General features: G+C 36.0%; 1 protein-coding gene across 7 annotated transcripts in view; it reads right to left on the bottom strand.

Moving 5' to 3' along the window:
• Positions 1110 to 16425, bottom strand: part of LOC107605289 (probable helicase CHR10) — a 23878-nt gene continuing 8562 nt past the window's right edge. For 6 of the 7 annotated variants that reach the window (XM_016307123.2, XM_021105016.1, XM_021105019.1 and 3 more), the window contains 10 exons: positions 15789 to 15906; positions 12616 to 12705; positions 12027 to 12134; positions 11739 to 11942; positions 6302 to 6427; positions 5574 to 6223; positions 4131 to 4276; positions 2952 to 3116; positions 1561 to 1675; positions 1110 to 1434 (listed from right to left, as the gene is read on the bottom strand). In XM_016307123.2, coding sequence (XP_016162609.1) covers positions 1410 to 1434; positions 1561 to 1675; positions 2952 to 3116; positions 4131 to 4276; positions 5574 to 6223; positions 6302 to 6427; positions 11739 to 11942; positions 12027 to 12134; positions 12616 to 12705; positions 15789 to 15906 — 1747 coding nt within the window. In that variant the 3' untranslated portion in view covers positions 1110 to 1409. The remainder of the gene's footprint in view (positions 1435 to 1560; positions 1676 to 2951; positions 3117 to 4130; positions 4277 to 5573; positions 6224 to 6301; positions 6428 to 11738; positions 11943 to 12026; positions 12135 to 12615; positions 12706 to 15788; positions 15907 to 16425) is intronic. The other variant, XM_016307125.2, reaches the window with a different exon arrangement.

Consider the following 16425-nt stretch of genomic DNA (forward strand, 5'->3'; position numbering starts at 1 on the left):
ATTGATGAATTATTAAAATTTAAAAACAACAATTAATTTGATACAAAAATAAAACTAAAAAAGACACGTATTATGAGAAGAATAAAAAAAAAGATTTTATATAATTACATAATGATGACTGAGTCAACAGTTCAATTGTGACTCACATGTTGAACTAATAATCTAATTATCCAATAATTTGATCGATTTAATTACCAATTCGATTCTAATAATTACAATATTTAAGGCGATATATAATTGTTTGCATGATTGCATGTGGTTTATATAGTGATCTAAGGATTAGACGGTTGTTGAAATTATAGTTTAATGAAGATGAGTTGATGACCATGTTGATTGCTAGAATCTAGAGTTGAGCCGTGACGAAACAAGTAGATAGAATGAGAATTGATGGAATTGATTCTTAAAAAAATCAATGGTAGTAATTTTGGCAACGGTGACAGTGCTGTTGGTGGTGGAGCTAACGGTTGAATAAAAAAAATATAATCTTTTTGAATATTTGTATATTTTGTTCATTAATTTTGCCATATAGAGACAATATTTACATCTATCTCTAATGTCTATGTATCTATATCTATGTCTATGTCTACATTTCATTGTATCAATTAACCAGAGCCTAGAAGCAAAGACATGACTCGAGCATGTAAATTTAAATGTTTTGAAGTTCATGACTCTTGCTTCTTCCAGTTTATGAAGCTCAAAGAGATCTCTTGTTTCATTAAAAATATCATCTTCACCTAGAAATTCATCGCTTCTAATATTTTTTTAGTGTGAAAAGAAATATTTGAGTGTTCCTTAGAAAAGATCAAATTTTACCCATTAATGGTCTGTGATAGTTTAAGTTTAAGAGGGTATGGGAAAACTAAGATTAGCCTTAAGAGGCTGCTTGTAATAAGCAATAGCTAGTGATCGGGTGAACCGGTCATTAACTGGTCACCGAAGTGGAAGACACTGGAACTGGTCATTAAAAAGGCACCCACACAAGTCTACCTACTCCCAGGAACTGTTCCAAACTTTCAATCCACTATAAGCATCAATTATTGAAGCTACTACACTCACAAATACCTCTATCTCTTTCTATATAAGGAGAGAGAAGTAACGAAGCAAGAAGAGGATCCAGAACCAAAAGTGTACAAATGTTTTGAAAAAAAAAAAACATTCTTAGTACATCTTAATCTCGGAGTTCCCAAGTTTCTCATTCTCAAGTTCTAAAGTTTGCAGTTCACTAATAGTTAGTACTTCTCAGTCAGAGGTTCTTAATACCTATATTCTAGTTCATCTTGGGAAACTCACATAACATGTTCTATACTTGTCTACACCATCTTAGTTATATACATAGGATCGAACACTCAAACTATACTTGATATTACATTCAGCAAAACAACACGAGGAAGTTATCTGAGCCCGGAGTCTTAGCGCACTCTTCGATAATAGTATCTGCAAAATTTTGTAGAAAGTCAATATAAATGTTGGCGACAGACACATCATAACTATCCAAATGAGTTTCTGTAAACAAATCTAACAGTGATGCGTGGATGAATGTTGAGGGATAAAAAGCATTACACATATATATTTATGTTGTAAATGGAGGCATATTTTCTTAGTAGCCGCTCAATGGTGTACCACTCAGAACGCTCAGAACCATCTTGATAACCAATGCGTGGCATGTGGATTGATGCTTTTTGCAAAATGATCAAAAGAATTATGCATTAGTTTTGATTGCCAATTCAAAATAATAATCGTACACATTAATTTCTTCTACAGAAAGCAACAGCTGAATGCTTATAACTATCCAACATACTACACCTCATTACTTAATGTACACCTAGTCTATAAATACTATCTCTGTTTTTCAAGAAGCTTTTCTTACAGAAAGAAAAAGGATAAAATGTGAATAGCAGATACATGCACAGGTAAAACGTGAATTACATTCACATCCCCTTTGGTTTATCAAAACTATATAGATCACCCTTCTATATACACGTGAGAGGCACATGCATAAAGATCCATTAGTTGGATTAAAGCAAAGGATCTAAGGCCGTGTTTGGAAGGGAGATGACCGAGAGACAGAAACTGAGAGATAAAAACTAAATTATGTGTATTGTGTTTGTTGTAAAATATACTAGATTGAATTATGTCTCAGTATCATGTTTGATTTAAGATAAATATGGAGATTGAGTGATAGATTTAGAATTTCAACAGTTAAATGAGAGTGTTTTTGGAAAGAAATATTATAAAAGTTTCAGTCCTTGAAAATTTTAGTCGCTTGTGTTTCCCCTATCTGGAGGTACTAAAATGACTGAAATTTTGTGTCACGAAACTGAAATTTTAGTTTCAGTCTCTGATCACCAAACACAATACTTAGTCCCAGACTCCCAATCCTCCAGTCTCGGTCCCAATCCCAGGAAACAAACGCAGCCTAAGTGTCATGTTTACATGCACAGTGATTTAATTCAACTATTCAAGGGAGGTGAGTGTATCCTGGTGAACTAGAATGATGATATCTATAATTTTGATAAATATCAAGCAATGTAAGTATAATATACCCAAAAATAAAAACTCTAACTAGGCAAAGTCAGCTGCATGTTCAAACAACACCTGTTATACGATGAAGTATGTTTATAAGAACGAGTACTGATATGGATGACTGGAATGACAAGAAATGGACACACATGAAAAACACCAAATATAAAAAATTACAAGACTTGAACATGCACACAATGCACATACATACACATATTATGAAGTCACAATGTGCAATAAAATATTTATAGATGAGAATTTGTGAAACATGGAGACCATCAAATCATGTGCAATTTACCCTTAATATAATGCATCATGCTATCGAATATTAATTTGTTGGAATGCCGCAATCCCTTGCATTATGAGGGATGATATGATCAGTAAATTTTTTATTGCATCAATCATGCCCTGAATAAATGTAGAGTCATTACCAGAATTTTGAGCAGCTGAGAATGCTGTCTTTGCTAAGCATTTCTCCAAGTGGAGAAGTGAGATATCACTTCGGGGGACTTTACGCCTTGGATTGTATGACTGAACCACAGCTAAAGCAACCCATTTGACAGTATTTGTGTCCATGTTTTGTTCATCATGGCCATCTACATGACATGAAGAATGTGTGAACAAAAAGAGGCATGAACAGTATGTAAATATTCAACAGAATCAAATAATAAGCGAATGACCATTTTATGTTTTAATATTTCGAAAAAAAATTAAATCATCAACAAAAACTGAAGCCAAGGCAAGAAAAAGGTGAAGGTTTGGATTTAAGCAACAAATCGCTCTAGATCTTCAAGTAATTTATGTCTAAGGGTACAGAAATGACGGGATGACCCATTCTACCCTGCCCAACACTCCGGGCAGCTTCCCACAGCATTCACCTCACAGCTCACAGAGAATTATGAGGCTAGCCAAGCAAACCTCCAATGCTGTATCAGCTTAGCAGGTCTCTTCATTGTATTATACTGCAACATAGAATAGGAACTATATAGCCCGACTGATCAACATGGATAACACCAAACCCTGTGGATATGATATATGAAGGCATCCATCCAGATTCTAGCTTCCTTCCTTAAAAATGACCAGTTTTGCAAGTAGCTATTGCAGTTATTACTGCACAGTAAATGTATGAGCTAGCCCATCTTTTTTATTCATTTTATATATCTTGAAAGTGATCAGTTTGGCCTCTGCAATTTTTTGCAATTTTGTGCACTTTCATGCAAAATTGCACAACCATTTAAGAAATAGTAAACAGTGGAGGTATTTAGCATTATTAATTTATGAGGCCAATTGTTATCGACCATCAATTTGCTGGAACTATGTTCGTGATAAATAATATATCAAGACAAATAAAAGGGACTTTATCAATCTAACATGCTATAGCAGATAATAACATAACATCTTCAAGTTGGAATAATTGTTGTTTCTGCTTATTGATGACATCAGAAGACAGTGTCATAGTAACTGAGATATTGCAAGGAGATAAGGCTACCTGCTATTGGTCAAGGATAGCATAATGATTATAGAATTGGCACTGACGAACTACCTTATAGGTGTGAGGTTCAGCTTCTATATAGACCAATAAATTATTGCTAACTAGTATCAGTGCACACCTTCTAATTTTATAAGATGGAGATCACCAAGATGCAGGTCCTCATTTTCAGAAGCCCATTCATATGCATAACCAATACTTGTAGAAAGTCTGGTCAGTGAATCAAACATTCCACCATGACCCCAGCGTCCAGAGGTATCAACGCAGCTGTAAAACCAGATTTAAATATTCAAAGTTAACAATAAATCAATGACATAGACAACAAGGACCACCTGATTCTGTATCATGGTCACAAAGTTTCATCAACTAGACAACTGGCAATAATATGTTGCAAAGAAAGAAGTTTATTTGTGGTTTCTATTAGAATTGAATAGGCCTAATTGCGCCTAAAAAATTAGCCCATGTAGAAAGGGTTCTCCAAACACTTATTAGGAGACAACAATAACAAAGAAGTAGGTTTTCAAAGTAAAATAGCATAAACCATATAACTAGGGGTGTTCATGGATCGAATCGGATCCACATATCCGCGGTGTTTATCCGAATTCGATAAAAAAATTGCGGATATTGATCCGATCCGCAAGGCTATCGGATCGGATCCGCACATTAACATGATCGGATTGCGGATTTCATGTAGGTATCCGCATATCCGCGGATCCGCAAAAATAAATAAATAAGTAAATATTATTTTTATGTTTTATTTCAACTAATAATTATTATATATGTTGTATTATTTTATTTTTATTATTTAAGAAAGTATGTTTAATAATATTTTAAGAGTAAACATGTTTAAAAGAATGAAAAAAAGGGATTTTATTGATAATTTTTTAATGAAAATAAGCTTTTTAAAATATTTTTATGTTTTGCAAAGATATATTCAAAATCCGATCCGATCCGCAAATGTGCGGATCAGATCCAAGCTTGATATTGGATCCGATCCGATCCGATGATTTTAGTGCGGATCGGATCTAGATTTTGGCCATATCCGATCCGATCTGCGTTCACCCCTACGTATAACAGACATATGAGGAGACAAAGCACTGGCAGGCCTTTGCTTTTCCAGCATTCTTGCCAAGAGCAGAAACCCAAACAAAGGATTTCACCATTAGGGACAGAATCAGATTTCCAGAAGGATTTGTCCAAAGAAGATTAGATAAGGGAATTTGGCCAAGACCTGAACATAAGATTTACAGAACATCACATCCAAAATATTCTAGACCAAATTCTTTTACCATTATCAAAGCCAAGTTGAACGGATTCAAGTTGAAGCAAAACAATCTAACTTCCGTAACATGTAAGTTTCTGTTAAAACTTTCTAGCATCATTACGTTTAGGAGATCGGTTGTATACGTGTAAATATTATTAGAGCTCCCAAATATCATGCAAGCAACACAGAAACAGAATGCTATTGCTTGAAACTAAAGCTGGAACAGAAAATCGATTACAGTCTTTAAAATTTAAAACACAACGCTTCAGAGCAAAGCTGCAGTGGGGCAAATAATTATACCTGAATACCATAGCAGGTTCAGACAGAGAAACATTTGACGGAGCTGTACAATCTCCATGCACAAAATGAACAGATCCTGCAGCTGATATAATATCACCATCTTGTGGACAGATAGGGTCGTCAACAGTCAGTGAATGGTATCCAACAGATTTCCACTTGGACAACTTCTTTTCCTCTGCCTTCTTCTTTGCAGACTCAATTTTTGAACTCTTATCCTCATCTGAACTCCTTCTGCTCCTTGAATCCAACATCGTATCACAACTTGTTTTAGACACTTCCTCAAAATTTTTAACCCAAGAGAGATATGAAGCCTCATCAAGACCAAGATCACAAGATAGCGAACCAGAAACTTCTGTATCTTCATGTCCTTTCAAAAGGTTTCTTGCATTGACCTCAAGTTTCCTGTCATCCTTGTCAGAATTTTGTTCATCACGCATAGCAATCACCTTTTCAGCCATAGCATTTAGTTCTTGTACGCTAATGTCCCCATGTTTTCTGTCATTCATCTCAGTGGGGTGTAACCCAAATATGATGGATTTCAAATCACTAATTCCAACTCCAGATGCTTCATTTTCTTCATGATCCACGACATTTTCACCTATAACATTGAGGCTTAGCCGTAATTTTTTCTCTGCTCTACGCATAATTACCTACAGTTCAACAATCAAGCTTCTGCATTATATGTAAATAGTATCCATAGATAAACTTTACATATAATAGAAACATACTTCCTCCACTGTATGCTCTGTGACAAGGTTTATACATAAAACATGGTTCAACTGGCCAATTCTATGTGCTCTCTGCAAAGCTTGCTTGTCCACCTGAGGATTCCAATCTTGCTCGTAGAATATAACCTAGAAAATGACATTTAACATTACATTATCAAAATATGTATTCAAATTTATACAGGAAAAACTATTGTCGTGTTTGGTAAGCATCTAGAGAGAGAGAGAAGAAAACAAAACAAAAAAAAATAAAAACAAAAGCTAAAAAAAATAGACATTAGGACCGAAACAAAACAGAAAAATTGGTTCTCTATCTTTGTCTTTGTTTCCAGTGTTTAGGCGGACAAAAAATGGCCAAATTTTGTCACAAGAAAGGGATACTTTGCATACCTCACCAAACAAGTTTGTATATGTCAATGTCTTCGTAGTTTCATGAGACAGTTATCAAACGGGCCAAACGGCTTAGATCTAAAGATGAAATCAGACATCAATATAAGTTTACATGGGCCTGTTAGAGCGCATCAGTGAGCAACAAGTCCAGGTGGCCACTCCACCGGGCTAAGATGTCAACATTAGTTCACTTGACATTTAGGTTGTTAGATCTGAATTAGTTTAAGTAAAATCTCTTACCAATGATTCTAAAGCCATTATACGACTGTATTGTAATTTGTAACTTGTAACCCCTTAGATAAAAAATTTACTCTTTGATTTGACGTTAGGTAACTCTGCCTATGTTATAGCTGGTTCCAAGCTTGGATAAAGGGGGAGGATGGTGTTAGACTCTCGACAGTGAACATAAAGCTAGGCTGTTTTCCAGAAGCAACATGTTGTATGGCTCAAGTTCAACAACAACAACAAAGCCTTGTCCCACTAAGTGGGGTCGGCTACATGAATCAAACGACGCCATTGTGCTCTGTCATGTATCATGTCTACAGAGAGACCGTTTACATGTAGATCTCGTTTGACCACCTCATAGATGGTCTTCTTAGGTCTTCCTCTGCCTTTCGCCCTTTGTCCATTTTCCATCTCATCCACCCTCCTGACTGGATGTTCTATCGGTCTTCTTCTCACATGTCCAAACCACCTGAGACGCGATTCAACCATCTTTTCCACAATGGGTGCTACTCCAACTCTCTCCCTTGTATGGCTCAAGTTCAATGTCAAATAAGATTTTCAATTAAAGGAGGCCCTAAAGCTCGAATTTCTTTAAGATTACTACCAACAAAACGAATTAAACTAAAGGAAATATGCTAGAAAGTTGGTTTGAAATATTAATGTCTAACAAGATGCCAAATGAATGGATAAAAGCATCTTAGTCCCTATCTATAAGAATAAGAGGGATATACAAAATTATGGAAACTACAGAAGGATCAAGCTCATGAGTTATACTGTGATGTTATCGAAGAGGGTAATAGAATGGAGATTGAGACTGGATACACAAGTTTCAAAGAATCAATTTGGTCTTATACCAGGTAGAACCACCATTGAGACTATGTATTTGTTAAAAAGAATGATTATCGGAATAACAAGAAGGATCTACATAGTGTTTATTGTCTTAGAAAAGGCATACAATAGAATACAAATAAAGGTCTTATGGAAGGTTTTAGAAAAGAAAAGAATAAGAATTATATATATACGTTCAATTAAGGACACGTACAATGGGGTTATAATAGTGTGAAGACTCCAAGTGGTATGACAGAGAAATTTCACAGTGGTGTAGGACAATACTAAGGGTCACCTCTAATACCATATCTTTTGTTTATCGAGTATATCCAAAAGCCCATACTATAGTGCATATTTTTTACTAACATAGAAGTGAAATTTGGATAAACACCCAACCACAAGTAAAGTGATTTAACTCATTAGTTAGATTTGCAGAGAGTGTATAGTTTGCGCATAAACCACAATAAGCGAAATCTATAGAATGTAAGTTTGCCATAAGGAGGGAAATACTAACATAGAAGTGAAATTTGGAAAAACACCCAACCGCAAGTAGAGTGATTTACATATCTTGGGTGTATTATTTAAGAAAATGGAGAAATAACAACAACAACAAAGCATTGTCCCACTAAGTGGGGTCGACTACATGGATCAAACGACGCTATTGAGCTTTATCATGTATCATATCTACAAAGAGACCATTTACATATAGATCTCGTTTGACCACCTCATGGATGGTATCTTAGGTCTTCCTCTGCCTTTCACCTCTTATACATCTTCCATCTCATCCACTCTCCTGACTGGGTGATCTGTTGGTCTTCTTCTCACATGTCCAAACCACTTTAGACGCAATTCTACCATCTTTTCCACAATAAGTGCTACTCCAATTCTCTCTTTTATATCTTCATTCTTTATTCTTTCCAATCGTGTATGACCACTTATCCATCTTAACATCTTCATCTCTGTCACACTTAACTTCTGTGTGTACTCCAATTTGGCCGCCCAATACTCTGTACTAAAAAGAATAGCCGGTCTGATAGCAGTGCGTTAGAATTTATCTTTAAGTTTTAAAAGCATTTTTTTGTCACATATAAAACCAGAAGCACTTCGCCATTTTGACCAATCTGCTTGAATCCTATGATTTACATTCCGTTCAATCTCTCCATTGTCCTGTATGATGCACCCAAGATATTTAAAACTTTTAACTTTTCGTAGGATGTTTTCTTCAATCTTCACCTCTGTATTAAGGTTTTTCCTTCAGCGGTCGAACTTACATTCTATATATTCTGTCTTGATTTGATTTGTGTGCAAACCATATACTTCTAAAGGCTATCTCCATAAATCCAACTTCTTATTTAAGTCTTTACTTGACTCTCCCATAAGGACGATATTTTCCAAGACTAATGTAAAAATGTATGTACTTTAAGGATGAACCCTAGTGTAATCCTATAACAATAGGAAATTCCTCTATTATACCACTTTGAGTCTTCATACTAGCTGTAGCACCATCATACATGCATTTAATTGCACGAATATATATGATCCTTACTCTCTTTCTTTCCAAAACCTTCCATAAGACCTCCTTTGGTATCCTGTCGTACGCTTTTTTTTAAATCAATAAACACCATATGTAAATTTACTACGATATCTTTTCATCATCCTTCTAAACATATATATATCTTCAATGGTGGATTTGTCTGGCATAAAACCAAATTAATTCTCTATTACTTGTGTCTCTTGTCTCAGCCTTCGTTCTATGACCAATTCCTAAAACTTCATGGTATGGTTCATGAATTTGATTCCTCTATAGTTTTCGCAATTCTGTATACCTCCCTTATTCTTGTAAATAGATACCAAGGTGTTTTTTCTCCACTCATTTGGCATCTTCTTTGACTTTAAAATCTTATTAAAAAACTTAGTAACCAACTTATGTTTTTCTCACCAAAGCTCTTCCAAAATTCAATCGGAATATTATCAGGTCCTACTATCCTGCCATTTTTCATCCGCTTTAGAGCCTATTTTACCTCGAAGTCTCAAATCCTTCGATAGTAGTCGAAGTTTTGATCTTCTCCCCTCGTGCTTAACAGACCAAAGCTCAAAAAAGTCTTATGTTCTTCATTAAATAACTCGTAAAAGTAGTTCTTCCACCTTTCATTGATCTTCTCATCTTGAGTCAAAATCTCTCCGTCTTTATCCTTTATGCACTTAACCTTATTCAAATCTCTCATTTTTCTTTCACGGCTCTTTACGATTTTATATATACATTTTTCTCCTTCCTTCGTGCTTAAAGACTGATGAAGACCCTCATATACTTTTGTTCTTATTTCACTTACAGCCACTTTTGTCTCTTTCTTAACCGCCTTATATTTTTTTCCAATTATCTGCATTGCGGTACAAAGACCCCTCTTTAAAGCACCTCTTTTTCGCCTTTATCTTTTCTTGTACACTCACATTCTATCACCAGGACTCCTTACCTCTTAGTCCTATCCTTCTAGATTCACTAAAACTTTCTTTTGTTGTTCTTCTAATAACTTCTCCCTTCTCCCTCCACATCTCCTCCGTGCTTCCATCCCCTTTCCACTTTGCCTCTTCTCCTACCCGTCTTAGGAAGCTTCTTTGTTCCTCAACTTTTATCCGCCACCACCTCGTCCTTGGGTTCTTCGTATGATGTCTTTTCCTCAATTTTTACTTAACGCAAAAATCCATGACAAGCATCCTATGTTGTGTTGTTAAACTCTCTCAGAATAATTTTACAATTAATACAAAATTTTCGGTCGACTCTCCTCAACAAAAAGTTGATTTGAGAGCTTGTTATGCCACTTCTATAGGTTATAAGATGTTCGTCTCTTTTTTTAAAACATGTATTTGTAATAAGAAAGTCAAAGGTTGAGGAAGAGTTCAAAATAGTTTTACCCTCGGTATTAACCACCCTAAAACCATGGCCTCCGTAAATATTTTCATATCCAGTCACTTCTCTTACAATAGATCATTTAAATCTCCTCCAAAAAAAAATTTATCTCCTAAAAATGTCTTGGACCAAACTCTCTAGATCCTTCCAAAACCTTATCTTGTGTTGCTTATCCGAACTCACTTACAATGCATAGGTGCTAATCATGAAAAGTACCTCCTTCCACCACATGTTCGATAAAGATCTGATCACCCACCCTCTTAACATCCATTACATCCTTCTTTCACTGCTTATCCACAATAATACCTACTTCATTCCTATTTTTCACCTTTCCTGTATACCGAAGTTTGAACCCAAAGGTATCAAACTCCCTAGCATTCGCACCGATCCATTTTGTTTCTTGTAAGCACATGATGTTAATCTTTCTCCTTGTCATGTTATTCACCACCTCCATGAATTTTCCTGTTAGAGTGCCTATGTTACATGCCCCAAATCTCAACCTTTTGTCGCTCCGACCTTTATCTTTATCTTTTTCTTTGTGAACTAGCTTATTTACCCTCGTTCGTTCATGAAAACGTAAGAACCTTTGCTTATTTAACACTACATCCGGGTACCAATGCAGCGACTCTTGCTCATTTCACACTATACGCGAGCCATACAACGCGTTGCTTCCGGCAACGACCTAACGACCTGGCTTTACCGCAATAACGTCTTTAATTCATGTCAAGAAGATTCGACTAAGTTTTTATATTGGCTGTTAAAGGCCTAACACAACCCTCCTCCTTTATCCGGGCTTGGGACCAGCTATGTACCACAATGTAGCATAGGCAAAGTTATTTTAAAAAAATGGAGAAATCAAAGAAAAATGTAAACCATAGGATTCCCTCTTCCTCTCTCATTTTCTACCACCTTCCATTTTCTTTTTTTATTGTTTCTCATATCACCTAGATTCTCAAAATTTAAGGATACGAGAGAACTTAAACTTTGAAAGATGTCAAATAAAAAGGTAGAAAATAAGTTCCCAAGTACTAATTCATGCAAAAAAGTACATGAATTAGAAAACAGGTTAGAGTTTAGGTTGACAATGCTTACAGTATCAGCAGCCACAAGATTCAACCCAACTCCCCCAGCTCTTGTTGAAATCATGAAAACAAAAGCTCCATGATTGTCAGGATCAGAATTTAAGGCCATATTAGCTGATGAGCTGCTGAAACTTCTTATTGCAGCAAAACGCTCCTCAGCCCTAACTGAACCATCAAGACGCTCGTAGGAATACTTCCTTAACTCCAGAAAATCCTATTTCAGAATAAGTTGAAAATTATTTCACCAATACATTTGCATAGATAATAATGCATTCAACACATTGGTAGAAAATCTGACCTGTAAAATATCAAGTGTATGAGTCATCTGTGCAAAAAGAAGAACACGGTGTCCAGAAGAGTATAGCTTCTGAAGAAGCTGGTCCAGAATCAGCAGCTTGCCACACGCCTGATAAAGCAAACAATGATACAAGGTGGTAAGCAAGAATAGAGCAAAGTGTATAGTATGCAAATAGCGTCCAGCAAGAAAAGGTGTTTTGTCTCTCTTGAACATATATTTTGTGCTTGGAAAATATTTTTAGAATAGTTTATAAAAACATGTCAACACAATCTCGGTTCTTTCAACTTTTAAGTAACTTCAAAATTTAAAAAATAAAATCTTTGTTTTGGAGGGTTAAGAAAAGGTTGAAGATACCGCGCTCCTAGAAAAATGATATTTTATATATTAAAAATGTCTTGTATCAAATATTTTCACCAAACAAGATACAAAGACTTCTTCTTTTATGTCTCTGTATTTCGTCCCAAGACAATATCCTTAGAGTACAAGATCAAATAAAAATAAGCTTCATAATTTGGCTGTCATGTGTCTTAAGCTCCCAAAGAAGGATTCCCAAGTCATCAGGTATAAATAAACATAAGTCAGTAGTTACCTGAATGAGATGTTCACCTTCTTCAAAAGGTTCAGGCTCGATACCTGGAAAGAGATAAGGATGGCTGCATGCTTTTCTAAGTTGTACCACCTAAAATAAGCAAAGAGATCTACCATTAAGTAAATGTGACATTAACAAATGTTAAAAGCATGATTTGGTGAAGACAAGAACAGAACTAATAAATCATAAATCTATAAAAACCCAAATACAATACATATTCAGAATGGAACGACTTCAAAATATTCAAATCATTAAATAACAAAGTCCAAGCTCAAGCCCAATCCAATACCTTCTTGAAAATTCAACCTCAGTTACCATAATAGGGAAGAATCATAGCACTCAAAACATGTTACAATACATAAATATCTGATTATCAGCACATATCATACAGTTTTTTAGATCATATCTTAAAAATGTAAAAAGATATCTTAATATCTTAATTACTTCTTGACGATTCAGTATGTAATTACTTTTCTACAGAAAAATCATAGCACTTAAAACATGTGAACATATCAAATCAATATATTTTCTTATTATTCCCTGCCTGTATTTTTATCTTCCTTCCTTAACCAAGACTTATAACCTTGACATGGTATACAAGGAGTGGTACCATCTTCCATGGCCTATTTTGTCAGTACCAAAAAGAAAATTGTGATTGAGCTCCCAAAAGGACAATTGACACTTACTGCTACAGCTTGTATCCATTGATTAGGGGTTATCTGTTATGACTTTTCTGCTGATGTCCATGTTTCCTTATGCCTTGATAATTTTCTTATTAATTGTCCAAGCACTTTTGTCTTCAACCAACTAGGTGACCCCATGTAACATGTATAATTGGGCATAGCCAACTAGTAGAGTTGAGTTAACAATTAGTAGTATAAATAGCAGTGTTTAAAATTATATTAGAATTATGTTAAATGAAGAAAAGTTTCAGTCTCTCAGAATTTCTCTCTCTCTAATTTTCTCTTTGAACAATTATTCTACTATGCTTTCTTCTCAGTCATATATTATCATACATTTCCAAGATTTCCCATCTATTATAAACACTCTGAAACCACATCTTTGTTCCAACCAATTTCTTGTATACACAATTAAACCTTTCGTAGATCGAGATTCAGCTTATGTTGGTAATCATGATTTTTTTTAATGGAGTTAACAATGTCCCCATGATTCTTTTAATGGAGTTAGCAACATCCCAATCCCCATTATCTTCCTTTCCTACCTAAAACCCATAATCTCAGCATAAATCAATCTAGCATCTGCCTCGAGAAATAAGAGTAAAATCATTTTCCTTGCCTTCGTACTGGATGTCATCTCCACATATCGGTTGGTTTAAGATGAATCCGGGGGAGGGAAAAATCCTCCATTGGCCGCTCCATGCCCACTCTATCTCCATCGATTAATTGCCAATTTTCGAGGGATCTCGTGTTTGTTACCCCAGCTCAGAGAAAATTCATCTTTCTCCTATATGAAAGTCTGAAAGAGATTTACTTTCTTTTAAAGAGTTAGCAGGTACTTAGCAATAAGTCCATCCGATGGTGGGTAGTGCATTTGGAGATCAAAAAGTTCAGTTTGTACAATGATCCTACCACTTTCTTAGGGTTCTCTAGCAGAACTAGTGGCAAGTGTGGTTAGATATCGAAATGCTTGCCTCGGAAAGAGTTCCCAGGTGTCTTTCTATCAATAAGGACAACATTTCCACGTAGCCGAAGGAGCATTTCCTAAGGCAGTCCAGAAAAATGATCCCAAAACAATTTCTTCAACTACTGTTCTTCAAAAGCACTGGAAGACAATATGGGATATACTAGTAAGAAACCAATCTAAAGGTATGTTATGATTTTTATCCCCTTGCTTTATGGGTCAAACTGGAAATTCTTACTTCACGATCAACATCTTAAGGGGAGATGCAGGTATGTTCTTCTCTTCTAGTATAGGCCACAGGGATCACTTCACTTATCTTCGTCCCGAATGCCCTATTGAGGTCCCGTCCCGAGAGAACTCAAGGCTCTTAGTGATTTCCATCTAGTCTTTTACGATCCTTCCCGGATAAAAAGGGTCTAGTAAAAGAATATCATATAAGCTTTTTTTTCTTTAGGGGAGGGCACAGAACAAAGCTAGGCTACACAAAGGCGTTCCATCAATCAAATCCCTACTTTTGGTCATTGATTCAAATCGAATCCAAGATTTCTAACCATATATACATTGATTAAAAAGTGAGCTTTACTCTTTCCAATGGTCCTACTTCAGTAGACCAAAGCATAATGAATCCAGGAACAGATCCCCTCTGCATGAGACCCTTTCACAAGAGAGACATGCTCAATCTGGATCTTTAACTCCAATAATTTAATTCCAGGATTCCACCCTGGACCTTTTCCTTCCGTCCAATTCAACATCCTTCATTCCTATATATGGTCTAGCTTGATTTCCTTAGTTTACCATATAAAGCAAGTATCTAGTCTATACTCGGATGGACAATAGCACCAACTCCTCCCTTGCCTTTGAGAAAGGCTTTTCGCTACAGACTAATCTGGATACTCAAGTAATGCTCTCTCGGAGCTTTTGTATTCTTTTTACAAGGATCTCCAGATCAACGGGAGGCATGTGCTCCCAAAAACCCATGAGGTTTATTTTTGTTGGAGCTTTGCATTCTCTTTTTGGTGAATTGCTTGCTCTATTTGAAAAAAAGTCGAGTTGTATCTGGTGGATCCATATCTCCCCATGCTTTTCCAAATAGGGGAACCAACTTCTATTTATATACGTAAGACGCCATAAGCGGGGAAAAGAAAAATGTTATGTAAGGAGTAGACATGCTTTAGGCACAGGCAACCTAGCTTACTCGTTTTGATAGTTTCCGCTATGACTATGTTAGGTATGTAATTATGGTCTTTGTTGGATACTATTTAACCTAACCATAGACTTTCTATTCTCTTTGTCAACCCATTCATAGGACCACCGCCTACTGCATTCCAGCCCCGGCATTTTGCCTGACACAATTGATTCATCATGGGGAACCTAAGGTTTGAGGATTGCTTGTATCAATCAATTTAATTGCCTAATCATGCTATGGAGAATTCCAATTGAGAGCTAACTACTTCATGCCCCTTAAGAATTTATAAACACCACAAAACAAAGGGCCAAAACAAAGATAATATCAAGACAAGAGACTAACTAACAATATTCTGTAGTGACTGATGATTTGAAGCTCCAGAACATAGTGCAAGTAGCTTTGGAAGTTCCTTCCTCAATATTGACATGTAGACCTTTTTTTGCAGGCTAGTAAGGGGTACCAACCTGTCATGGCATAGAATTCCATTAATCAATACAACAATGCATTTGAATCTGTTGACATTATATTTAGATTAGAATCAATTATCAATAATTCTGTTTTATCTTTAGCAAGTATTGTAATGATTAATTAGTGAATATAAATATATGAGCTGAGGATTTCAGTAACCTCAAGCTTTTCACATTAAATCACTGTCTAAACATGGTATTTAGAGCATAGGGTTCTTTTCTGTTTTCCAGCCCTTTTCTGGTTTTTCAGCCACCACTGTCTGTGGTGTTCTATCAGTTCGCTGCTCTTATATGGGAAAATCAAGCCCACAGTCAACCACAGAAGGTTCCAGTCAGTCACCTCACAGAAACCCACCTCCAACGAGCTGCTCGCGATGCTTTTGTCCAATCAGTCCGCCGGCGTGTGAAGCCCACGCGCCACCTTCCGGAGCTCTGTTTCTGGTGCTGTCAACGCCGTTCAACTCGTAGGCGATCCCTGGTTCCAAATCCGGCACCGGTGGCAGTCAAAAGTCACTC

Source organism: Arachis ipaensis, chromosome B06 (assembly GCF_000816755.2).
Source record: "Arachis ipaensis cultivar K30076 chromosome B06, Araip1.1, whole genome shotgun sequence".
In the NCBI taxonomy this organism is placed as follows: Eukaryota; Viridiplantae; Streptophyta; class Magnoliopsida; order Fabales; family Fabaceae; genus Arachis; species Arachis ipaensis.